The 26013-nt window shown below is 49.0% G+C and overlaps 1 protein-coding gene across 1 annotated transcript in view; it reads right to left on the bottom strand.

The window, feature by feature from the left end:
- opn3 (opsin 3) overlaps positions 1-23187 on the bottom strand; it is a 29785-nt gene extending 6598 nt beyond the window's left edge. Inside the window, exon 1 of the mRNA XM_078405852.1 lies at positions 22664-23187. Coding sequence (XP_078261978.1) covers positions 22664-22973 — 310 coding nt within the window. The 5' untranslated portion in view covers positions 22974-23187. The remainder of the gene's footprint in view (positions 1-22663) is intronic.
- Between the last annotated feature and the right edge of the window lie 2826 nt (positions 23188-26013).

Genomic DNA, 26013 nt, shown 5'->3' with positions numbered 1-26013 from the left:
ATTGAAACATAGAAAAATAGGTGCAGGAGTAGGCCATCCGGCCCTTCGAGCCAGCACTGCCATTTAATTTGATCATGGCTGATCATCTAAAATCAGTTCCCCATTCCTGCTTTTTCCCCATATCCCTTGATTCCTTTAGCCCTAAGAGCTAAATCTAACTCTCTCTTGATAACATCCAGTGAAATGGCCTCCACAGCCTTCTGTGGCAGAGAATTCTACTCTCTGGGTGAAGAAGTCTTTCCTCATCTCAGTCCTAAATGGCATATCCCTTATTCTTAAACTGTGACCCCTGTTTCTGGACTCCCACAACATCGGGAACATGTTTCCTGCAACTAGCCAGGCCAATCCTTTAAGAATGTTGTTTTTCTATAAAATTCATAAAGGGATGTTAATAAACTGCAGAATAATACCATTTTTATTGACAGACTTTTCTTTAACAGCAACATTAAATTTTACTCACAACCTCTGGACATGGATTTTTAAAAATGTCCTGAAATACAGTCAGTCATACAGCATTGAAACAGGCTCTCACGGCCCAAATTATCCATGCCGCCCAAAATGACCCATCCAGGCAAGACCAAATCCAACAGTATTTATTGGTGTAGATAGACACAAAATGCTGGAGTAACTGAGCGGGTCAGGCAGCATCTCTGGAGAGAAGGAATGAGTAACGTTTCAGGTTGAGACCCTTCTTCAGACATCTTGACCCGAAACGTCACCCATTCCTTCTCTCCAGAGATGCTGCCTGACCCGCTGAGATACTCCAGCATTTTGTGTCTTTGTTTTAAACCAGCATCTGCAGTTCCTTCCTACAGTATTCAATGAGGTTTTATTTGTCGCATGTGCAACTGCTCAGTGAGAATCTTTTTGCATATTTACACATGCAGGCACCGCCATGTTTTGGCGCCATTTCCAAAAGTCCAAAGTACAGTCCGCCCGCGTGCTCAGTCTACTGCAGCGGCTCCCGATCCAGGAAAACCTCATCTACAAGTGTAGACTAAATGTGTAGGAAGGAACTGCAGATGCTGGTGCCCCTACCACCTTAAAGCTATGCCCTCCAGTCTTTGACATTTCTACCCTGGGATAAAGGCTCTGACTGTCGAGACACAAAAAGCTGGAGTAACTCAGCGGGACAGGCTGGAGAGAAGGAATCGATGACATTTCGGGTTGAGACCCTTCTTCAGCCAAGTGTAGACTGTTGGGTGTATTGGAAGCAAAAAAAATAGGTCCCTTTCAAGGAATTGAAAAAACTGAAAGAGAGAAATTCTGGCTCTATCCCAGCTACTACTGTTTCTTATTTATCATTCATGGTTCATTAAAATCTTAGTTATCTTTTAGTCCTCCCCCAGATGAGGGGACAGCGCCAAAGTTAAACCTTATCTTTCCCCTTGTTTTACCAGGCACTTTAATTTCTGCTGGCTTTGTTGCATTTAAAGACATTGAAATTGTTTTAAGTACATTTTGTTCCTTTGGTGCACCATCTTTATGATGTGTGCAAAAAGTCATCATAGCAAGATCGCCTGAAATACAAACAGCAGATGCAAGAAACATTTGGCAACTTAGGCAGCATCCGTCAGGAGAGGCAGCATTTTAGATCTGTGGTCTTTCAATTAACTACAAAACAGTCTTCAAACAAATTAAATTAGGGAAAGTTTAAGGAGTGTTTGTCAGACAGCATGGAAACAGGTCCTTCGGCCCTAATTATTCACACCACCCAAGATGCCCCATCAAAACTGGTCCCAAATCCAACGGTATCTATAAGTGAAGAATTCCGGGTGTATTGGAACCAGAAAACAGGGTCCCCTTTCAAGGAATTGAAAAAAAAAAAGAAAAATGCTGCCGCTCTCCCAACTTCTGCTTCTTGTTTATCAAGAGTGCTTAGAATTGTTAAGAAATGTTTTTAAAAGGATGTTGGTGCCAGCAAGGGTTTCCATTTATTGCCCATCTCTAGATGTCCTTCCAAAGCAGAAGGTTGGCTGCCCTTTTGAATTGTTACAGTCCTTTTTATTCAGGTACTACCCTAGTGCTGTGGGAGAATATCACAATATAAATCCAGTGACACAGTGGCGTGGCACAGTGGTAGAGTTGCTGCTTTACAGCACCAGTAACCTGGGTTCAATCCCAACTACGGGTGCTGTCTGTATGGAGTTTGTACTTCACCCTGTGACTGCGTGGGTTTTCACCGGGTGCTCCGGTTTCGTCCCACATTCCAAAGATGTGCAGGTTTGTAGGTTAATTGGCTTCTGCAAATTGTCCCGAATGTGTAGGATAGAACTAGTGTATGGGTAATCGCTGGTCAGCGTGGACTCGGTGAGCCGAAGTGCCTGTTTCTGCGTTTTATCTCTAAACTAAACTAAAAACTAAACACAAAATGCTGGAGTAACTCAGCGGGTCAGGCAGCATCTCGGGAGAGAAGGAATGAGTGTCGTTTTGGGTTGAAACCCTTCTTTAGACTCAGGGGAGGGGCCGTGACAAAGATAGGATGTAGTAGGAGACAGGAAGACAAGTGGGAGAACTGGGAAGGGGGAGGGGAAAGAGAGGGACAGAGGAACTATCTGAAGTTAGAGAAGTCAATGTTCATACCACTGGGGTGTAAACTGCCCAAGCGAAATATGGGATGCTGTTCCTCCAATTTGCACTGGGTCTCACTGTCTTAGCTGACCCGCTGAGTTCCTCCAGCATTTTGTGTCTATCTTTGATTTAAACCAGCATCTGCAGTTTTTTCCCTAAAAACTAAACAAATGTGTTCACACAGCTATAAGTGTCTGTGTTATCAGCATAGCATAATGCTTCCAGCATGTTTTACAAGTTATTTTACACAACTTTTCAGAACTTCGGACATTGCACCGATAGAGAGAACTGTATGAAGAAGGTCCCAACCCGAAACATCACCTATCCTTTTTCACTGGAGATGCTGCCTGACCCACTGAGTTGCGCCAGCACTTTGGGTCGAGCCTTGCAATCGGGTTCTTCTGGTATTTAAACCCAACACAAAATTAGTGAAACAGCTCCCCCAGCATTTCAGACAAGGATAAGTCATGAGTAAGTGAAGTCTGTGCTTCTTCAGCTCATCAGCACTAACTTTTAAGGAAAATAAAACCTCGCCTCTAAAAGAGAGAGAAAAAAAATACCAGGCGCTTGTTCCTATTTTCGCCCATAAATCATCCCTTTCCTCCCCAAAATGAAACTTGTTACCATGACATTCCACAAGCCAAACATGACACCCAGACAAGGAATGGGTCTAATCATGACCATTTAGCCATATGAAAGGCACAGTGGCACAGCGGTATAGTTACTGTCTCACAGCACCAGTGACCAGGGTACAATCCTCTATACGGAGTTTGTACATTCTTCCCACGACCGCGTGGGTTTTCTCTGGGTGCTCCAGTTTCCTCCCACATTCCAAAGACTTCAGGTTTGTAGGTTAATTGGCTTCAGTAAAATTGTAAATTGTCGCTAATGTGTAGAATAATGTTAGTGTACGGGGGTGATTGCTGGTTAGCGCGGAGTTGGTCGGCTAAAGGGCCCGTTTCCATGCCTTATTTCTAAAGTCGAAACCATCCCTTTCCTCCCAAAAATGACATTTGTAATCCTGTCATTTCACAAGCTCATCATGGCACTTAAAGAAGGAATGGCTTTAACCATGGCCATTTAGCCAATATAAAAGGAGTATCAGCAACCTGAAAATCAGCAGCGTAGCAGAGGAGAAAAGAGATGGACTCCCATCATCATAAACGTGGCAGCAGCCCATTCCCAACAACCTTCCAATGATCTTGGGCATAAAAGGGACACAAAGTGCTGGAGTAACTCAGCGGGTCAGGCAGCATCTCTGGAGAATACGGATAGATGATGTTTCGGGTCGTGACCCTTTTTCAGACTCTGAAGGTCCCAACCCAAAACGTCACCTATCCGTGTTCCTGTTATGTACTTTTCCATGTATTGGCATAGTATTTTTGTCTTTCTGTAATATTAATAACTATTATAGCAGGTACTCTAAGCAACATTTAAGAAATATTTAGACAGGTACATGGATAGAATAGGTTTAGTGGGATTTGGGCCAAATTCAGGCAGGTGGGACTAGTGTAGATGGGGTATGACGGTCGGTGTGTTCCCACGCTGTGTGACTCTATGACTAATATTACTAAATGCATTCTCCAAAACATTTCAATATCTGATTGCCAGCTGATTTATTGCCAGCTGATTGCCAGGGTCTTTGCAAAAGAAAAAAAGCTGGCAGTTAAATAATGTGGAGGATGTTTAAGAATGGCCAAGTGAGAATATAGCAATAAAGTGCAGATAACATTGAGGATGAGCAACACAATGTGGTCACTCTAGCTATGGACATAGCTGGCATGCCTCTCGAGAGGGTGGAGAGGGTGTGTAGAGTAATAGTTGCCAAGGCGAGTACAAGTCAGAGTGTGCAGCACAGGCACTAGCTCCTCAGTCCATGCAAAATGTTTTCACTCCACGAAGAGGAAGGTGGCACAGCGGTAGAGTTGCTGCCTTACAGCACCAGAGACCCAGGTTCGATCCTGACTACAGGTGCTGTTTGTACGGAGTTTGTACTTTCTCCCTGTGGTCTTACGGGTTTTCCCTGGGTGCTTCGGTTTCCTCCCACACTCCAAAGACGTGTAGGTTTGTAGGTTAATTGGCTTTGGTACAAATTGTAAATTGTTCCTCGTGTGTAGGATCATGCTAGTGTACCTCGTTCGTTCTTTGTCCCTACCTAGTGCCAGGGGTGATCGCTGGTCGGCGTGGACTTAGTGGCACGAAGGGCCTGTTTCTGCACTGTATTTCTAAACTAAAACTAAGCTCTGGGTGTGAGGAAGCTACAAGTTAGTGCTTTTACTTGAACTGTGTGGAAAATGTAGCAATTTACACAAGTTTACTCCATAGTAAAGCTGCAGGAGTGCAGTGAAGATTTACACGGATATTGCTAGGACTTGAAAGCCCGAGCTATAGTGAGAGGTTGGACAGGCTACAACTTTATTCTTTGGAGCGCAGGAGAATGAGGGGTGATCTTATAGAGAGAGGTATGCAAGATCATGAGAGGAATAGATAGGGTAAATGCTCAGTCTTTCACCGAGAATAGCAGAATCAAGAACCAGACATCGGTTTAAAATGAGAGGGGAAAGATTTAATAGGAGCCCAAGGGGGCAACCTTTTCGCACAGAGGGTGGTGGGTATATGGAATGAGTTGCCAGAGCAGGTAGTTGAGGCAGGTACTTTAACAAAATTTAAAAGGTACTAGACCAAGTGGACCCGTTGGGACCACAACTCATTGGGTTGCCATTGTGATGTGGGGGGGGAAGAAAATCGCGCTTTTTTCTTTAAAATAAATGGCTTTAAAAAATAAATAAAAATCTCAATGAAAATTGTGATTTTTCTTTAAAATTGTGTTTTTTTCTGCATTGGTCTTGCACCCTCCCCTCCCCTCACTCCATCCCCTCAACCCCTCTTCTTCCCCACCCACTCCCCCCCTTTCTCTCCCACCCCAGTCACCCACTCCATCCCCCCTTATCTCCCCACCCTCCATTTTTAGGGGCTCTCTGGCGGCGCCGCCATTCCCGCCCGTCGGGTTTCCATTGTGACGTTGAACATGGAGGTATTACTGCGCATGGGCGGCTGACGGGCACAGCAAGTGGAAAAGGGATTTATTAAAGTTTAAAATGTGAATAACAAAATATAACAATTTGAACGTTAATAGGATTTCTTGATACACGAATTTTTAACATCAGCATCATTTTCCCTTTTCACAACAGGAAGGAGTTGGCGAAAATCGCCACAACAAAATGTAAGAATGCCGCCAAAAGGCTCATCGTTCTTTTTGCATAGATCTCGAAAAGTTCTGTCCACCACTTCAAAGCTCTCCCTCCTAATCATCGGGCACTCATCCCGAACAATCAGTCTCACACTCCTGATCAAATGAACCATGTTGGAGTTCTTCGCAATGTTGCACATGGTATTATTGGTCACTTCGATGGGTATCTTGAATCGAGAATGTACAGTTCTTCCACCAGGCATCAATGTAGCTGCTATACCAGAGGATGCTACAGCAAAAGGAACATCAACTTGACCTCGAACTTTGGAGAGGATCAAATTGGTGAGAATTGTTTTGCCCATTCCTGCTGGTGTATCAATGAAAAACATTGAAGGAACATTCGTCAGGCTCGAAGGGCCGAATGGCCTACTCCTGCACCTATTTTCTATGTTTTCTATGTTTCCAAGCAGCTGCATACATGGTTATACATTGCTCTTTGCTCAGCATTCAGTAGAGGCTCCTTCTCTTCAATAAATCACTGTTGTTCAGGTCTTTTTACTCCAGTTCACTCAGCAATTCTGGATTGTCACCATCAAGGTTCATCCTTCCATGTCTTGGTAGTGGCACATATAAGTATCTCAGTGTCTTGTTGTAATTCACAAGCTTGTCTTGAATATACAACCGAGCCTGATCATGATGCCTCTCATAAATCATGATATTTGGATCATCGACTGTTCCCCGTTCTCTTTGAAGGTAATCTTCAGACATTGAATTCTTGAAGCGATCCCATAATTGTCGAGAACTGTTGATCTCAGCAATCGTCAGCAAAACAAACAAATCTCTCATTGCTTCGGGGAGTCTTGTCCGCTCAGCATCTTCCATCGTCTAATGCCAATGGTCGTCAGTTTGCAACAAACCTCTTTCTATACAGACGTCTTTGAAGGAAGGAAGAATATGTCCGTCATGTGTCCTCGATGAATCGAAGGATACTGGCCCTTTTATGTGATGGAGAAGCAGTCTCAAGTAGTAGAGATCACATCTTGGGAGGCGCATTCCCAATCTCGTTGTACCCCTGGGTACAATGACAATAAAGATGTATTGTATTGTATTGTATTGTATTGGAGAAACGGTATACACTCGTCCCAGAATGTTGGCTTCAAAAATACCTGGAAGATCTTCCACTATCTTCCCAACCTTCCTTCTTTGCCATTTCTTATTGTTCCATGTGTAAAATCGGGGTACATCAGCGTAGTACAGTGTTCTTGCAAATTGATCTCGAGAACACAATTCCATGAATTCAGTTAACGTTGTTCTCGTGATATCCTCATTTCTCACCAGCCGACCAGCATCGACTCTGATGACACCTTGTTCTTGTGGTAGATGTACCTGGAGTTGAATGACAGCGGGGAGTCTCTCATGAGTTGGAAATCCAAGAATTTTAATCCCACTGCTTCCGACGGACCAATGTATCTGCCAGTAAATTACTGTGCAATTTTGTCATCCCTGTTAACTTCAAAAACTGCTTGATCACTCCCCTTCAAAGGTGTACTTGAACACGTATTTGACCGACTTTACAGAGGAGCATTTCTCAACGTTGATGTGACATTTGAACAACTTCAAGAGTTGAGCATTACAGGGCACCACCCATTCAGAAGTAATAGGTTGATCCTGGCGTCCTTCTTGATGTCCCTGAAATCCTCCCATATCCAGAGAACGTCTCCTGTACAGAGGATGTGACTCAACTCCACACCTTATGCTTTCGATAAACGGCTTCGGGAATCTCTTTCTGCATCTTCCATTCTTCCAACATTGAAAGATGTGGTCGCAGTATGGTTCATGAACAGACCTCCCAACACTTTTTACAACAAAGAAAATTGTTTTGTTTTGTTTTTTCTATTTTGGTTTTTCCATACACATTCCAAATCTCTGGATATTGCATAAAAGAACAATGGTCATGTATGACTAAGTTATGAAGAAAGAGTTTCATTTAAAACTGCACATACCTAAATTTTCATTGAAGACATACATGCTCCAGTGGTCTTCAACAGCAAATCACAACGGCCCGGCGGGCAGTGAGGTGAGGCCCGGGAAGCGGCTAGGCGAGGCCCGGTGAGAGGCTAGGCGAGGCAGGGGCCTGGCGAGCGGTGAGGCAAGGCCCAATGAGAGGCGGGGCCTTGCGAAGCATGGGCCCGGCGAATGGCGAGGCAAGTCCCCGGCGAGTGGCGAGGCGAGGCCCAGCGAAAGGCGAGGCCCGGCGAGGCAGGGGCCTGGCGAGGCGAGTCCCAGCGAGCGGTGAGGCAGGGGCCCCGCGAGCGGCGAGGCAAGGCCCAACGACAGGCGGGGCCTTGCGAGGCATGGGCCCGGCGAATGGCGAGGCGAGTCCCCGGCGAGTGGCGAGGCGAGGCCCAGCGAAAGGTGAGGCCCGGCGAGGCAGGGGCCTGGCGAGGCGAGTCCCAGCGAGCGGTGAGGCAGGGGCCCGGCGAGCGGCGAGGCAAGGCCCAACGAGAGGCGGGGCCTTGCGAGGCATGGGCCCGGCGAATGCGAGGCGAGTCCCCGGCGAGTGGCGAGGCGAGGCCCAGCGAAAGGCGAGGCCCGGCGAGGCAGGGGCCTGGCGAGGCGAGTCCCAGCGAGCGGTGAGGCAGGGGCCCGGCGAGCGGCGAGGCAAGGCCCAACGAGAGGCGGGGCCTTGCGAGGCATGGGCCCGGCGAATGGCGAGGCGAGTCCCCGGCGAGTGGCGAGGAGAGGCCCAGCGAAAGGCGAGGCCCGGCGAGGCAGGGGCCTGGCGAGGCGAGTCCCAGCGAGCGGTGAGGCAGGGGCCCCGCGAGCGGCGAGGCAAGGCCCAACGAGAGGCGGGGCCTTGCGAGGCATGGGCGCGGCGAATGGCGAGGCGAGTCCCCGGCGAGTGGCGAGGCGAGGCCCAGCGAAAGGTGAGGCCCGGCGAGGCAGGGGCCTGGCGAGGCGAGTCCCAGTGAGCGGTGAGGCAGGGGCCCGGCGAGCGGCGAGGCAAGGCCCAACGAGAGGCGGGGCCTTGTGAGGCATGGGCCCGGCGAATGGCGAGGCGAGTCCCCGGCGAGTGGCGAGGCGAGGCCCAGCGAAAGGCGAGGCCCGGCGAGGCAGGGGCCTGGCGAGGCGAGTCCCAGCGAGCGGTGAGGCAGGGGCCCCGCGAGCGGCGAGGCAAGGCCCAACGAGAGGCGGGGCCTTGCGAGGCATGGGCCCGGCGAATGGCGAGGCGAGTCCCCGGCGAGTGGCGAGGCGAGGCCCAGCGAAAGGTGAGGCCCGGCGAGGCAGGGGCCTGGCGAGGCGAGTCCCAGCGAGCGGTGAGGCAGGGGCCCGGCGAGCGGCGAGGCAAGGCCCAACGAGAGGCGGGGCCTTGCGAGGCATGGGCCCGGCGAATGGCGAGGCGAGTCCCCGGCGAGTGGCGAGGCGAGGCCCAGCGAAAGGCGAGGCCCGGCGAGGCAGGGGCCTGGCGAGGCGAGTCCCAGCGAGCGGTGAGGCAGGGGCCCCGCGAGCGGCGAGGCAAGGCCCAACGAGAGGCGGGGCCTTGCGAGGCATGGGCCCGGCGAATGGCGAGGCGAGTCCCCGGCGAGTGGCGAGGCGAGGCCCAGCGAAAGGTGAGGCCCGGCGAGGCAGGGGCCTGGCGAGGCGAGTCCCAGCGAGCGGTGAGGCAGGGGCCCGGCGAGCGGCGAGGCAAGTCCCAGTGAGTGGCGAGGCGAGTCCTACAATAGTCCGTTTTTTTCTCTCTAAATTACATCATCCACAGTCTCTTGTGACTCCAACTGGCCACTACATTTTAAGTTTGTGAACAGAATTCAGCACTTGCAAAATTTAACTTGAGGCAAATGAAACGATATAGGGTTAATGAGGGAGAGTTGTAAAGAGATAATATCATGGCTGATCTATCATTGAATTGTAGAGTAGGTGGGAGATGCCAAATTGTTCAGTACATACAAGTGTTCAGGCCTCCAATATTGAACAAGATGCAATTTATCTTACATCCTCCCCACTCTCCTGCCTATGTTCAGCCAAGGTTAAAAGAAAAACAAAGAGAGAGACAAACACAAGGAGCTGCAGATGTTGGAAATCTTGAGTTGAGCTTAAAACTGCTGGACGAACTGTGTGGGTTAGGCAGCATCTTTGGAGGGAATTCCTTCCCAATTTCCCACTGAGTTGCCCCAGCACTTTTGTGTTGTATTCAAGGTTAAACTAACGTCATCCCACCTTGAGCTGGAATATGGCGTTTGCCCAGGGTGAGGGAGAGGAGAGGGGAAAGATGTCCCTGCTCACGCCATGCACTTAAACATGAATCTCCCACTTTCCCCACAGTAAGCTCTCTACTTACCGTCCCGCCATCTTAGTAAAGGAGGTCCGGTGAGGGGGAAGGAAAGTGAGAGAGATTGAGAAACGAACAGGAGGAGGAAAAAGGCACCAGAGGCGTTACAAATGCGTGATTAAAACTTCGCTTTATTTTCTGTCGGAGGTTTTGGGGGGGGGGAGGATTTTGTTTTTTTTAAAGATAACGTCGACCAGTTCCACGGATGCATGGCCGTGTACAACAGCAGCTTGCACAGGTAGGGGAGGGGATGGAGGGAGGATGGAGGGAGGGAGGATGGAGGGAGGGGGGAATGGAGGGAGGGAGAGGATGGAGGAGGGAGAGGATGGAGGATGAGGATGGAGGATGGGGATGGAGGGAGGGGGGGTGGAGGGATGTCATGATGACGAATCATGATGATGATATGCAAATATGGTGATGTGTGTATCAGGTGACTGGAGAGCAGGAGAGTGTGCTTGCTGTGTGTGCTGAAGGCTGCAAGGCCTGGAAACAATAAACAGTCAAACGAAGTAATGTAATCACCACGGATTGTGTCTGCTTCATTATTACACATCTGAGACACAGATGTGACATTGGCGACGAGGATATTTTGGATATTCTGGATATTTTGGATTCTGAATCCGAGACTACCTGCTGGAAAAAAAAAAAGTTACAAAAAGGTTGTTATGGCTGTTGCTGGAGCTGATTTCTTAGCACTTCGTGGAGTTCCACACTTTGATCCGACGGGTGATGCGAGTACTGTCAGCTTGAAATGGAAAGCTTGGCTGGAGGAATTCGAGGCCTACGCCGACAGTCGCGGGCTCTTTCTTGATGAGAGTACGCCGGCGCAGAAGGCACAGCGGAGAGCGTTGCTTCTCTTCACTGCGGGGCTGCAGTTCGAGAAATGTTTAAAACACTCCCTGACACCGGTATGAAGGATGACTATAAGAAAGCTGTTGATACATTGAACAGTCATTATGTGGTGGTACCGAATGCTACATTTCAACGCCATTTATTCCGCAAAACAACCCAGGAAGAGGGCGAAACTGTTGCTCAATTTGTGACGAGACTCAGACAGGTGTCTGTAGGTTGCAAATATGTGGCTGCTGATGTGGAGAACCAGATATTGGATCAGGTTGTCCAGCATTGCAGGTCAGACAAGCTCAGGAGAAGGCTGCTAGAAAAAGGTGGTGAGTTAAACTTAAATGATGCTTTGTCGATTACGGCAGCACTGGAAGCTATTGAGGGACAATTTCACAGCATGAAATTAAAAGATTCCAAGACTGGGCAAGTTAATTGGTTGTCCCACGGGAGACAAAGAAGTAAGCCTGAACGTGAGATTGAGTGTTACAGGTGTGGCAACATGGGTCACGTAGGGAAAGATGCATGTTGTCCAGCAAAAGGTAGAACGCGTAGGAAATGTGGAGGCAAAGATCATTTTGCAAAGAAATGCAAAAGTAAGGCCAGGGACAATACAAGGGATTACAAAAGTGAATCTTCCAAGGCAAGGGAGAAAGTGAAGTCCAGTGACAAGATAGGCAGACCGTGGCAGAAAAAGAAGAGTCACGTCCGTCACGTAGAAGATGAGTTCGGAAGTGATGAGGATGGTGAGCATGCTATTAAAAGGGATTATCAGTTTGCATTGAATGATAGCCATCTGGAAAAAGTTGCAGTGACCATCGGAGGTATTACAGTGCCAGTGATTGTAGATTCTGGTAGCGACTGCAACGTAATTGACAGATCACTGTGGGAATGCTTGAAACAGCAGAAAATCAAGTGCATGTCAAGGAGGTGTAGTAGGAAGTTATATCCATACACCACAACTGAACCGTTGCAGACCATTGGATGTTTCACGGCTGACGTAGAAGTCGGTGATAGAAAAGCTGTTGCAGAATTCGTGGTGATAGAGGAGAAAGGAGAACCCCTGCTCAGCAGAAATACAGCTCGAGAGCTGGGAGTGCTTTACATCGGAGTGCATGTCAATTCAATGCAGTCATATGAGGACATGAAGCAGGAATTTCACTCAGTATTCCAAGGAGTTGGAAAATTGAAAGGCCGGCAAGTGAAGTTAGCTGTTGATGGAACTGTTAAGCCAATAGCACAACCAGTGCGGAGAACGCCATTTGGACTTCGTGGAAAAGTAGAAGCTAAAATCAAGGAGTTGATTGATCAGGACATTATCGAGCCAGTTGAACATTCAACACCATGGGTGAGTCCAGTAGTGACAGTGCCGAAACCCAATAATGATATCAGACTGTGCGTGGACATGAGGAGAGCCAATGAAGCAATAATCAGAGAAAGACACCCAATTCCTACAATCGAGGAAGTCCTACAAGAGTTATCAACTAGTAAAGTGTTCTCCAAAATTGATCTCAAGTGGGGATATCATCAATTGGAATTACATCCAGAGTCAAGAGAGGTGACAACGTTTGTCACTCACTGCGGATTGTACCGGTACAGAATGCCTGTCTTTGTTTCTATTGACACTTGTGCAACGATACCCTATTAAACAAAGTAATGCGCAGCAAGCAGCCACGCCGACCACAGCTCACCCATCCAATGGTTCTATCCTATGCACGAGGGACAATTTATAGAAGCCAATTAACCTACAAACCCGTGCGTCTTTGGAGGGTGGCTGGAAATTAGAGCACCTGGTGACCCACGCGGTCACAGGGAGAATACAAACTCCATAGAAACTGCACCTCTAGTCGGGATTGAACCCGGGTCTCTAGTGCTGTGAGGCAGCAACACTGACGCTTTGCCCCTATGCCCTCCTGATGTTGGAATCTGCAGCAAAGTGATGGGTTCAGGGAGCATCTGTGGAAGGAAAGCCGAGGCAGGTCCACAGGTTCTGTGGTCCTGAGTGAGATTCCAGTGGGCAATAGGCAGGACAACAAGCATGGTTTAACGGTTCTTTATTATCACGTACTGTGAAGGAATTGCAAGAAACTTGAGCAAAGTGCTGGAGGAATTCAGCGGGATCAGGCAGCATCTTAGAGTCATAGAGCATGGAAACAAGTCCTTCGGCCCAACCTGCCCACACCAACCGACATGTACCACCTATGCTAGTCCCACCTGCCTGCGTTTGACCCATATCCCTCTAAACCTGTCCTATACATAGACTTGTCTAATTGTTTCTTAAATGTTATGATAGTCCCTGCCTCAACTATCACCTCTGGCAGCTCATTCCATAAACCCACCACATTTCGTGTTAATCTGTGGAGGGTAAGGACAAGGCAGAGTCCTGATCCGAATCAATCGGCGCCTGCCATTCCCTCTACAGGTGCTGCCTGACTACTGGATTCCTCCAGCACCTTGTGTTTTGGAGAACGGATGCAGAACAAATGCCCCTGGTCCTTACTTTTTTTTTTTCCTGGTCAGATGTGCAGCACTTTGGTCAACGTGGGTTGTTTTTAAATGTGCTATACAAATAAATTGACTTGACTTGACTTGACTTTGTCCCCATTGCCCTCCACTTCCATGGGTCATTCTTCACAATTTCCACCAGCTCCAAGATTCCATCACCGAACACATTTTCACCTCCTCTCCCTCTTTCGGTATTTTGAATGGATTGCTCCCTAGACTTGTTAGTTAGGGACACACACAAGTGGTTCTGCAACGGTAAGATTCCAGTGGGCAATAGGCAGCACGCAAGCATGGAGATCTATTGAATCATACTACAATGTCTTTAATCCAAGAAACCTGGCAGGTGAGGCAAAGGAACTCAGGGCAACGAAGCACATATGGGGTTGTGATATTACAACCATTACACAAACCTGTTTAAGGAAAGACTGAAGAAGGGACCCGAACTGAACAGTCGGCTATCCATTCCCAGCAGAGATGCTGCCTGACCAGATAAGTTCCTCCAGCATATTGTGTTTTGCTCAAGAATACAGCATCTGCAGTTCCTTGTGTCTCAATGTTTAAAAGATGGGCATAGTTAGCAGCATGATCGTACAGTGTACAGGTGCTCTAGGTGTGCTTCTTCTTGCGTTTGAGGCAGCAGAAATTATGTAACGCCCTCCAGGCGCTGTAGCCAATACAATGTGCTGTTGTCGAGGACCGTGAGGTCTACCCCTCCACCAGGGGGACGGACAGTGCAGTCGAAAATGACGTGCTGCGCTGTTTGCTGGTCTGCTCCATACACGCAGGCTGCTGATGAACGCAGCCCACAACGATGCATGTTGGCGTTGAACCGCCCGACCCCTGTGCGGAGCCAGTTCAGGGCGACCCACTCTTTGCGGGGCATGTCCGAGCCGAATAGGGCTGTGGTGTTCGGTGCGACAGTGAATTGAGGAGGTCGCGATGTCTGATCCCAGCTGGTTCTCCATGCTCCTAGTATGTTGAAACCGGAGCCACAGAGGGTCGCTGCATGACGGGAGAAAGGGCGATGAGACGACAGGCGTTGAGGTCCCAGTTGCTGTGAATCCTGGGTGAGATGGTGCAAAGGATGTTTGGCATCCGATGAGGTCTTGCACACCAGCCAATGAGGTTTAATTGAAATCGGTGTTATATTTTTAAAGTTATTCACATTTTAAAGTTTAAATCTACCTCCTAGGGAGGGGAGAGGACGGAGGGGGGAGAGGAGGGAAGGAGGGGGGAGAGGAGGGAGGGAGAGTGGAGGGAGGCATGGGGGAGAGGAGGGAGGAGAGGAGGGAGGGGGAGAGGAGGGAGGGGAGGAGGGAGGGAGAGGGAGGGGGAAGAGGAGGGAGGGGGTGAGAGGAGAGATGGGGAGAGGAGGGAGGGAGGGGGGAAAGGAGGGGGGAGAAGAGGGGGAGGGGGTTCGGGCGCTGTGCGAATGTGGGAGGGGTTTGGTCGCAGCTGGTCCGCTTTGTCTAATTAGTCTGATCTTTAACTGCTCGGCGGCGGCTCTGGGACTGAGCGGTGAAAGAGACGCCCATGGCTGAGAGCGGCAGCAGCAGCGGTGATGCTGAGCGGGAGCTGAAGGCTCGTCGGCGACGGCAGCGATAGAGACGACCGGGGTTTAGAGCGGCAGCAGGAGCAGCGGCAGCCATGATGGAGATGCCCTGGATTTAGAGCGGCAGCGGGAGCAGCAGCGGCCATGATAGAGACGCCCCGGGGTTTAGAGAGGCAGTGGGAGCAGCGGCGGCGGTGTGATGGCTCAGCGGAGCTGGAGAGCGGAGTGGCGGCCATGATGGAGACGCCCGGGGTTTAGAGTGGCAGCAGGAGCAGCGGCGGCCATGATGGATCCGCCCTGGGTTTAGAGCGGGAGCAGCGACGGCGGTGTGATGGCTCAGCAGAGCTGGAGAGCGGAGTGGCGGCCATGATGGAGACGCCCGGGGTTTAGAGCAGGAAGGAGAAGCAGCGGCGGCGGCGCGATGGATCAGCGGGGCTCTGAGGCCTAGCAGTGAAGGAGACGCCCGTGGTTTGGAGCGGCGGCAGCAGTGATTGCGGGGGCTCCGGGGCGGAGCGGCGGCCATGATGGAGATGCCCGTGGTTTGGAGCTGTAGCAGCGGCAGCAGTGGTGATGGCAGCGTGGGGTGGGGACTCCGGGGCGGAGCAGCGGCCATGATGGAGACGCCCGGGGTTTGGAGCGGCGGCGGTGATGCTCCCCTCACTTGGATCACGGAACCAAACGGGCGTTTGGCGGGAAGTGGGAGCTGAACGAAAATGATGATCCTCCCCCAACTGCGCACGCGCAGTCACCCGGCCGCCATCTTACTTAAGTGTAGGCACTGGTCTGGAGGCCATCTTTACGTGGGGACCGGCCCCAACTCCGCATGCGCAGGCTTTTTAAAACTTTAAAATGTGAATAACTTTAAAAATATAACATCAATTTCAATAAAACTATCATTTTTATCATTAAAGCATCAACGGTGAATAAGGTGGGCATAAAAATGGTGCACTATCTTGTACAGTTTTGGCTGAAGTACAGTCACAAACAAACAAACAAATGTGAGTTTTAGTATATAGATATGGACAGATACATGGATAGAAAAGGGTTAGAGGAATATGAGCCTAACACAGGTGGGTGGGTGTAGTGTAGATGGAACATCTTGGACAGCATGGGCAAGTTAGGCCAAAGGGCCTGCTTCCACCTGAATGACTGACTAGTTGCACAAAGGTCATTATCTTTCTCAAGCAAATGCATGTAATTCACACTGGTAGCAAAGAACAAAATTCAGGTTTTGGGGAATAAATTGGTTTTGGAGCAGCTGAGGCATCATGACACCAACTGATAATTGTACAATGATCAATTCCATTCACAACATTGCAAATGTAGTCCAGCACAAAGAACAAGATAATATTCAGATAAGAACATAGATCAGTACAATACAGCACAGGAGCAGGCACTTTGGCCCACACTGTCCGTGCTGATATGATGCCAAGATGAACTAATCTCCTCTGCCTGCACATGATCCATATCCCTCGATTTCCTGGATACCCAAGTGCCTAAACGTCACCATTGTCACTGCAGTGCATTCCAGGCACCAATCACCCACTGTGTAAAAAGGTTACCATGCACATCTCATTTAAACTTTGCCCCATCACCTTAAAGCTATGCCCTCCAGTCTTTGACATTTCCACCCTGGGATAAAGGTTGTGACTGTCCACCCTGTTTATGCTTGCCATCATTTTATATCCTTCTATCAAGTCACCCTTCAACTCTGACACTCCAAAGAAAACAACCCAAGCTCTCTTTATTGCCGATACCCTCGAATCCAGGCAACATTCTAGTAAACCTCGTGCTTCCCTCTCTAAAACTTCCACATCCTTCCTGTAATGGGGCGACCAGAACTGTACACAATGCTCATGTGGCCTAAACAAAGTCCTATAAAGCTGCCACATGGTTTTCAGCATCATATACTCAATGCCCCGACTAATGAAAGCAAGCAGACCATATGCCTCCTTCACCACTCCATCTACTTGTGTCGCCACTTTCAGCAAGTTATAGACAGACCCCAAGATCCCTCTGTACATCAATGCTGTAATTGCCATTAAATGTATACCTTCCCCTTACATTTGACCTCCCAAAGTGCAACACCTCACACTTGCTTGGATTAAACTCTATCTGCCATCCATTCGTCCGTTTCTGAAAGTGATCTATATCCTGCTGTATACTTTGACAGTCTTCCTCACGATCCACATTGCCAGCAATCTGGTGGGTTGTATGCAATTTTTTTACCAACCCATCTACTTTATGGCCAAGTCATTTATATCACAAACAGCAGAGGTTGCAGCACAGATTCCTGCGAACTCCACTGGTCACAGCAGCCCTAATGATAGCCTTCCACCACAATCCTCTGTGCTCTATCAGTAAGCCAGATCTTAATCCATAAGATCAAGTCGCTGTGAACCCTGTGCATCTTAACCTTCAGTACCAAGGTCCAATATGGCCCCACCTCCGCAGGGGATGACTGTATCCTAGATCAGTGTAACATAGTCATTTGATGTTTATTGTGTTGGTGATGCGAGCCACAGGGTGTTACATGTGTCTAGTGCCCTGGTATAAATCCAGATGCTGCTGGCTAGCAATTTTTGCAAAAAAGGGAGCCGAGTGCGTAAGCCTCCCCCTGCCAGTACATAACCTCTGCATCATCAAGACTCTCGCAGCGCCTCCTCGTGGCAACACATAGTAACTGGGGCCACCTTCAGTCCCAGGCTAAACTGCGTGGGTATCTCGGAGGAACTTTGGCCCCCAGAGATGCGACATGCAGGCCCACCGGCATGTGGACACGTCCTGGCGCCCATCAACCAGGTCCCAGCTGTGGGTTAAATAGCACCCCGCTGCCTTGTGGGTAAGGCTCAGGAGAGCCAAAGGCACTGGAGCTGGAGTCCCTAAAGACGGTTGGCTGATCCCTCGTGCATCCGTCTTCCGGCATCTCCTGCAACTGAGTAGGCCCCAGACGTAGCAGCCACGCCGTTCCTCTGGAATCAGTCTATTAGGTCGAGTTTGTACCCCATTTACCTGCCCAGGCTCAGTGGCCAAATCAAATGGAGAGGACACTTCATCCTTGCTGGGCACAGTGAGGTGGAACCACAGATGAAAAATTCCCCTCTCCAAGCAGGACAACGACAAGCAGCACCATCATCTCTCGCAGATGGGCGGATGCCAACTCTGATGTTTAGTAGTAAAAATGCCTAGCATTTTTTTGTATTATGGGGGGGAGTGTTTTGTTATTGCTTGTTGTGTAAATATTATTGTAACTAATTGAATAAATTTAATTTTGTAAAAAAGATGCCATCCTATCTCAGCGTGATGCCACTTTTAGGGAACTGTCGACTTGGACTCCGTGGACCCTCTGCGCTGTAATGTTCCCTTGGGGCTACCATTCACTGTGAAGGCACTGCCCTAGTTCGACTTCCTAAAACGCAAAACCTCACGCAGCCAAATTCAACTCCATTTGCCATTCCTTAGCCCACTTGGCCAGCTCACTCAACTAGGATACTACCTATTTCAATGTCATTTGCAAACTTGATTATCATGACTTTTACAATCATATCCAAAGCATTGATGTAGAAGACTAGGAACAATCAGCCCTGATCCACAACACTAGCCCATTAGGCGGTACAGTAGCACAGTGGTAGAGTTGCTGCCTTACAGCTCCAGAGACCCAGATTTGATCCTGACTGCAGATGCTGCCTGTATGGAGTTTTTACGTTCTCCCTGTGATCGCGTGGGATTTTTCCAGGTGCTCCGGTTCCCTCCCAAGCTCCAAAGACGTACATGTTTGTAGCCTAATTGGCTTCAGTAAAATTGAAAATTGTCCCTGGTGTGTAGGACAGTGTTGGCATACAGGGTAATCACTGGTCGGCACTGACTCAGTTGGCCAAAGGGCTGTTTACATCTTGTATCTCTAAAGTCTAAAAGGTGTCCAGTCCAATAAACAACTCTCCACCAGCACCCCCTCTGCTTCCTGCCATAAAGTGAGTTTTGTTCCATTGCAACAGGGTTTAATGAGGCCACACCTCAAGTGTGCACAGTTTTGATTCCCCTTACTTGGAAGGGATGTAGTGGCAATAAAGGCAGGAGATTAATTGGGCTAATTTCTGGGAATGAGAACACTGTCTTATAAGGAGAGACTAGATGGTTGGGTCTGAATTCCCTGAAGTTTAGAATGATGAGAGGGGTGACCGTATTCAAACAGAAGTATCCGAAGGGAACACAAGGAAACCGAGATGATGGAATCCTGAGCAACACATTAAGTGCTGGAGGAACTCTACCAATGACGCGTCTTCTGTGGAGGGAATAGGTCGGCCATGTTTCAGTTCAAGAGCCTACTGCAGCCTGATTGTACTAGGGGGGGAGAAAGCTGCAAGCTCTAAAAGAGAAGGTAGACACAAAATGCTGGAGTAACTTAGCGGGTCAGGCAGCATCTCGGGAGAGAAGGAATGGGTGACGTTCCGGGTTGAAACCCTTCTCGACCCGAAACGTCACCCATTCCTTCTCTCCCAAGATGCTGCCTGACCCACTGAGTTACTCCAGCATTTTGTGTCTACCTTCGATTTAAACCAGCATCTGCAGTTTTTTTTACCAGCTCTAAAAGAGAGGTGGGGTGAGGCAAAGCCCGGTATTTGATCGGTGGATACAGATGAGGGGAGGGGTGGTTTGAATAGCAGATGGGTGGAGTAAGTGGAAAAGGCTGCAGGTAAAAAGGAGGCAAAGGGGTATCAGATAAAGAGAGGATTATAATGTAAATGGGGGGTGGGGGGGATGTGTACCAAAGTACAGTGAAGAATTAATCTCGTTGGGTTGGAAGCTACCGGAGAGAATACTACTTGCTGTTGCTCCAGTTTGTGTGTGGCCTCACTCTGGCGTTGGAGGAAGCCCATGACAGAAAGATCGGTATGGAAATGGAAAGGAGAACTAAAATGGTTACCAAACAGGAGATCCAGCAGGCCCTGGTAGACAGGAGACTATTAAGCTGCTGAGGGGTTTTGACCATGTTCTAAGTGCCATCTCCCCCCCCTCCCTCCCCAATCACCCGACTCCTTTCCCCTCCTTCATACACTCATTTCCCATGCAGAGTCCTTCATTTCCCTTCTATTTCCACTCCCCTGCCTTTTTCCCACCTATTTCCCACCTGGCCTGACATTTCAGTCCTCTCTTTTATCCGATACCCTTTTGTCTCCTTTTCCCCCCCCCAGCCCATCCAGGTTGAGATGTTATCACTCTCGGAAAAGTCAAAATCAAGGGGACAAAATAAGGGGTTGGACATTTATAACTGAAGTGCGTTGATATTTCTTCTCCCGGGGGCCGGTGAATTTCCAGATTTCTCTCTCCCTGTTCCCAAAGAACGGCGGCAGAGAGGACAAATTAATATTTCAAAGAATTAAACTTTAGGGCACGGTAGAAGAGGCTGAGACTGGCGTAGGTCTGCCGAGGTAGGAACCTTGAGGTTGGCACGAGTCAGGCCAACATTGGAGTCGGGCCGAGGTGGACAGGCCGCGCTGCTGAGGATAAAGGGAGGGCCGGTGGGGGGCCACTAAGAACTAAAGGGGGCTCGGCGTGTGGGGGGTGGGGGGGAGTGGCACCAAAAACTGAGGGGGACCGGGCATGGGGGATGCCGAGAACTAAGGGGACCCGGTGGGGGGGGGGGGGGGGGGGGGAATAGGAGGATGTGAAGAGGGGAAGAATACTTTTTGTAACTTTGCTTGCGTACTTATGGCAACTTTATTGTGTACTTTATATGCAAAAACAAAGAATTTCACTGCACAAGTGACAATAAAGAATCATCATGATCATAATGATTGATGGGACAGGCGCAAAGGCCCTGAAGCCCATTCCTGCTTCTATTGATTTGTGTTCTCTTGATAGTGGATAACTTTGACCATTTTTGTAAACCATCCCATGAGCACCTTAGTTGCCAGTTCCCTTCTACGTTTTCTGCATCCCATTTCCCTCCTTTGAGCCACTCCATAAAATGTTGCAGGTGATAATGCTCCGGTCAAGTGCTGCAAGGGAGCTGCAGTGTGCTGAAGACACTTCTGGAATAGAGGTTAGCGTCGATACATGCGGCGATACATCCGCATTTGCAGCACTGCGTTCAGTTTTGGTCACCCTACGAGAGGAAGGATGTTGTTCAGCTGGAATGGGTGCAGGGAAGATTTAACGAGAATGTTTGCCTGGGCTCAAGGGCCTGAGCTATAGGGAGAGGCTGGGCAGGCTAGCGCTTTATTCTGTGAAGCACAGGAAGCTGAGGGGTGGTCTAATAGAGGTGTACAAAATCATGAGGGGAATTGATAGGGTGAATGCAGGTCTTTTACCCAGAATAAGGGGAAATCAAGAACCATAGGGCATAGGTTTAAGGTGAGAGGGGTAAGTTTTAATTGGAACCCAAGGAGTAACTTTTCCCACTCAGCAGATGGTGGGTATATGAAATGAGCTACTGGAGTAGGTAGTTGATGCAGGTACAATAACAACAATTAAAAGACATTTGTATGGGTACACAGTAGGAAAGGTTTAGAGAAAGATGAGTTAAACACAGGTATGGTTGGAATGGATGAGTTGGGCCAAATGGCCTGTTTCCATGGTGTATGATTCGATAAAGTTTGCTATCTCCCTGACCACAAGATGACCACAATACAGGCCGATGATTCCTAAAGAGCAAGGCACATGAAGTGGTTTGTTTGGAAGGTCAGCAACTAAAAGAAAATTCTAGCTCCTCACATTTAAGAAACATTTAGAAACTTGTATAGGACAGGTTTAGAGGGTTATGGGCCAAACGCAGGCAGGTGGGACCAATGTAGATGGGGCATTTTGGTCAGCGTGGGCAAGTTGTGCCGAAGGTTCGGTTTTCACAATGTTTGACTCTATGATTCTCATAAGGTCATAAGGAATCGGAGTAGAAATAGGCCATTATGCCCATCAAGTCTACTCCGCCATTCAAACATGGCTGCTCTATCTCTCCCTCTTAACCCCATTCTCCTGCCTTCTCTCCATACATAACATATGACTCTCTCCTCTATTGCTGGGTGTTTCCAACATTTCCAGTTGCTAATGAAGATCATTTGGTACAGACACTTTGCAACTCCTCAGCAGAGTTTCAGGAAATGACCCTGAAGTGAGGGGAGCAGAGTGAGAGAGGAGGGGGAAGGGGAGAAAAGAGGGGGGAAGGGGGGGGGGAGAGGATGGGGGAGAGAGGGGGGAAGTGGGAGGGGGAAGGGAGGGAGATGGGGGGAAGATAGGGGGGAGGGGGAAAGAGGATGGGAGAGAGGAGGGAGGAAGGGGGGAGGGGTAGGGAAGGGAGGGAGGGGTAGGGAAGGGAGGGGTAGGGAGGGAGATGGGGGGAAGGGGGGCAGGGAGGGGAGGGGGTGGGGGGAGAGGGGAGGGGGAGGGGCAGGGGAGGTGGGGGAATGGGGGAAGGGGAGGGGGAGTGAAGGGGGGAGGGGGGAGGGAGGAAGGGGGAGGGGTAGGGAAGGGAGGGAGATGGGGGAAGGGGGGCGGGGAGGGGAGGGGGTGGGGGGAGAGGAAGGGCAGGGGAGGGGGAATGGGGAAGGGGAGGGGAAGTGAAGGGGGAGGGGGAGAGGAGAGGGAGGAAGGAGAGTGGCGGGGGGGGGGGGGGGGAGGGGGGTGAAGGGGGGGCTCTCCAGTGGATCTCCCACAGTCAGGGGAAGGGATGTGCACTCACCAAACAGCGTGTTGCTAAAGCCATCCCAGGTGCACGCACTGTTGTCCCATCCCCATCTCCCCTTCACACAGGAGACCAAGGTGAAGGAGATTCCGAAGACCGACAGCAGCAGGTCACTGATGCTGATGTTGACGAGGAAGAGGTTGGCGGGACTCCTCAGCCTCTTGAATTTGCAGTAGAGCACCAGCATGAGGAGGTTATTGCAGAAGCCCACAGCACCCACCGTGCCCACGACCACCGCCAGCACCTTGTAAGCGCCGGCGCTGAAGAGCGTGTCGGCGCGGATCGCAGTGCCGTTCGCTGTGTTCATCGCTGCACGATGCTGGACTCCGACATACTGCGTGGTCGCCACTCGCCCTCCGAGCCTGGGCGCAGGCAGTGAGTTGTGCGGTTTGTGATCCAGACTCTGCAGGCTCTACCAAGCGCGGTGGGGATCTCTACATTTGAGTCGCGGCTGCCCCTGCGAAGGCGTCATGCTTTTCCCACGTCAGCAGCGGGAAGGAGTGGAACAGCCTCTGGCTGCAATTCACCAGACCGGGGCAGTGTTAGAAACTCGAAATGCACTTTTCATTTACATTATTGTAGATTTCATTGACTGCTAAACAAAAATAGCAAACAGCGGCAAAGTTTATAATTGCAAATGCCCTTTCCAATTATATAATTCTTAATTTTATTGATGTTAGATAGAGCTCTAGGGCTAGTGGAATCAAAGGGGTATGGGGAGAGGGCAGGCACGGGTTATTGATTGTGGGTGATCAGCCATGATCACAATGAATGGCGGTGCTGGCTCGAAGGGCCAAATGGCCTCCTCCTGCACCTATTGTCTATGTTTCTATTGACTGCTAAACAAAAATAGCCATTTGCCAAAGACGGGGGCAAAGTTTTAGATTGCAAATGCCCTTTCCAATTATACTATTCCTGGTCTCGTTGACACCCAAAGCTTTCTCGGAACTCGTTAAAGACTGGGGCAATGTTTGAGTGCAAATGTACTTTTCAATCATATTATTCTTGCTAGACACAGCATTTTGTGGAGTAACTCAGCGGGTCAGGCAACATCTCTGAAGACAAAGGATGGGTGACAATTCAGGTCGGAACCCTTCTCGTCACACACCCTTTTTTCCCCTCCAGAGATGCTGCCTGCCCGGCTGAGTTATTCCAGCATTTTGTGTTTACCTTTGGTATAAACCAGCATCTGCAGTTCCTTCCTCCATACATTATTCTTGATATGGGTTGACACTAAAACGTTCTCGTAACTCGATAGAGAACGGGGCAATGTTTTCGACTGGAAATATACTTTTCAATCATATCATTCTTGATTTCGTTGAAACCAAGGCTGGCTGCCAAACTACAGTGGTAGTTCACCGGGCCATGGTTTAGACTGGAAATACACCCTTTCCCCCCAATTATATTATTCTTTATCTCGTTGACTACTGAACTAGAGTAACACTTCACCAAAAACTGTGGCAATGTTACATCGAACATGGGACAGTGCAGCACATGATCCATACCCCACTATTCCGGTGGCGCAGCGGTAGAGTTGCTGCCTCACAGCGCCAGAGACTGCAGATGCTGGCTGAACGGAGTTTGTACGTTCTCCCTGTGACTGCGCGATGCAAAGACGTACGGGTTTGTAGGTTAACTGGCTTCGATAAAATTGTAAATTGTGTATAGGATAATGTTAGTGTGCTGGTTGGCGTGGACCCGGGGGGGCCGAAGGGCCTGTTTCAACCCATTATCTGTAAACTAAACGTAAAAACCACTCTCTGCACTGCCTTGTGCCTAATCTGCAGGTCTATTGAACGTTTAGACTGGAAATGTACTTTTCGATCATATTATTCTTGATCTGGTTGTCTAAACCACTTGAGCGATTCGCCAAAAAATAATTGGAGCATGTTTTTGGACAGCAAATACACTTTGCAATCATATTATCCTTGACCTAATTGACACTGAACTACATTTGATGGGAATTCTCCGCGGCGGTGTCCTGAACAAAGCGGCAGTGTTCGACTGATACTAATCGGTTAATAATGGACGATTACTGTCAATGGGCTCAGAGTCATCAGTTGGCGAACAACTTCGCTGCTTTCCAGGCATCATTCCGAACACGTTTATTAAATGTACTAATGAACCCGAGATTAACGGTCGAATTGTTTATGTTGTACATATATAGAACGTGTCTGTCATGGTTTGTCTCTCTGAACTCCTGACTTTATATGGCAATCGGCACAATCACACTTAATCTTCAATGGATAAATGAACCAGCAGCCAATCGAGTTATTGCAGATAGGGATGGTGCCAAACCACACTGGGGAAATCAAACGTACAAGTTAAGAGTAAGTGATCGAATGTGTCCTTTATCATAAAATAGTCACAGAAAGATACAGTGTGGAAACAGGCCCTTCGCCCCAACTTGCCCATACCGGCCTACATTGTCCCAGCTATACTAGTCCCACCTGCTCGCATTTGGTCCACATCCCTCCAAACTTGTCCTATCCATGATCCGTCTGACTGTTCCTTAAATGTTGGGATAGTCCCAACCTCAACTATATCCTCTGACAGCTTGTTCCATACACCCACCATCCTTTGTTTGAAAAGGTTACCCCTCAGATTCCTATTAAATCTTTTCCCCTTCAACTTAAACCTATGTCCTCTGGTCCTCGATTCACCTACTCTGGGCAAGAGACTCTGTGCATCTACCCGATCTAAACCTCTCATGATTTTATACACCTCAATAAGATCACCTGCGCTCCAAGGAATAGAGTCCCAGCCTATTCAACCTTTCCCTATAGCTCAGACCCTCTAGTCCTGGCAACATCCTTGTATATCTTCTCTGTACCCTTTTCAACTTGAGGGCAGAAAAGGGTAGAATCACTGGAAATATTGTTAAACATTTGACCTGCTGCATGATTTTCCCCATTCTTGACACTTGGCATTTTAATGTGAATATTCTCGAGACAGCACCTGTAGTCAGGATGGAACCCGGGTCTCTGGTGCTGTAAGGTAGCAACTCTACCGCTGACCGCTGTTGGTGAATTGCTTCCTTGAACTGCTTTGGTCCTTTGGTAGATAAGTTCATAAGCTCATAAATTATACGAGCAGAAGTAGGCCATACAGCCCATAGGATCTACTCAATCAAGGCTGATTTATCTTTCCCTCTCCTGCTTTCTCTCCATAATCCTTGACACCCTAACCAATCAAGTATCTGTCAATCTCCACCTTAAAAATACATACACATTGATGGCCTCCACATTTGTGGCAATGAATTCCACAGATTCACTACCCTCTGACTAAAGAAATTCCTCCTTATCTCCTTTCTAAAGCACGTCCTTTTATGCTGAGGCTGTAGCCTC

Source organism: Rhinoraja longicauda, chromosome 9, assembly GCF_053455715.1.
Source record: "Rhinoraja longicauda isolate Sanriku21f chromosome 9, sRhiLon1.1, whole genome shotgun sequence".
In the NCBI taxonomy this organism is placed as follows: domain Eukaryota; kingdom Metazoa; phylum Chordata; class Chondrichthyes; order Rajiformes; family Arhynchobatidae; genus Rhinoraja; species Rhinoraja longicauda.
The sequence above is the reverse complement of the archived record's forward strand: the minus strand, read 5'-3'. Positions and strand labels throughout refer to the sequence as shown.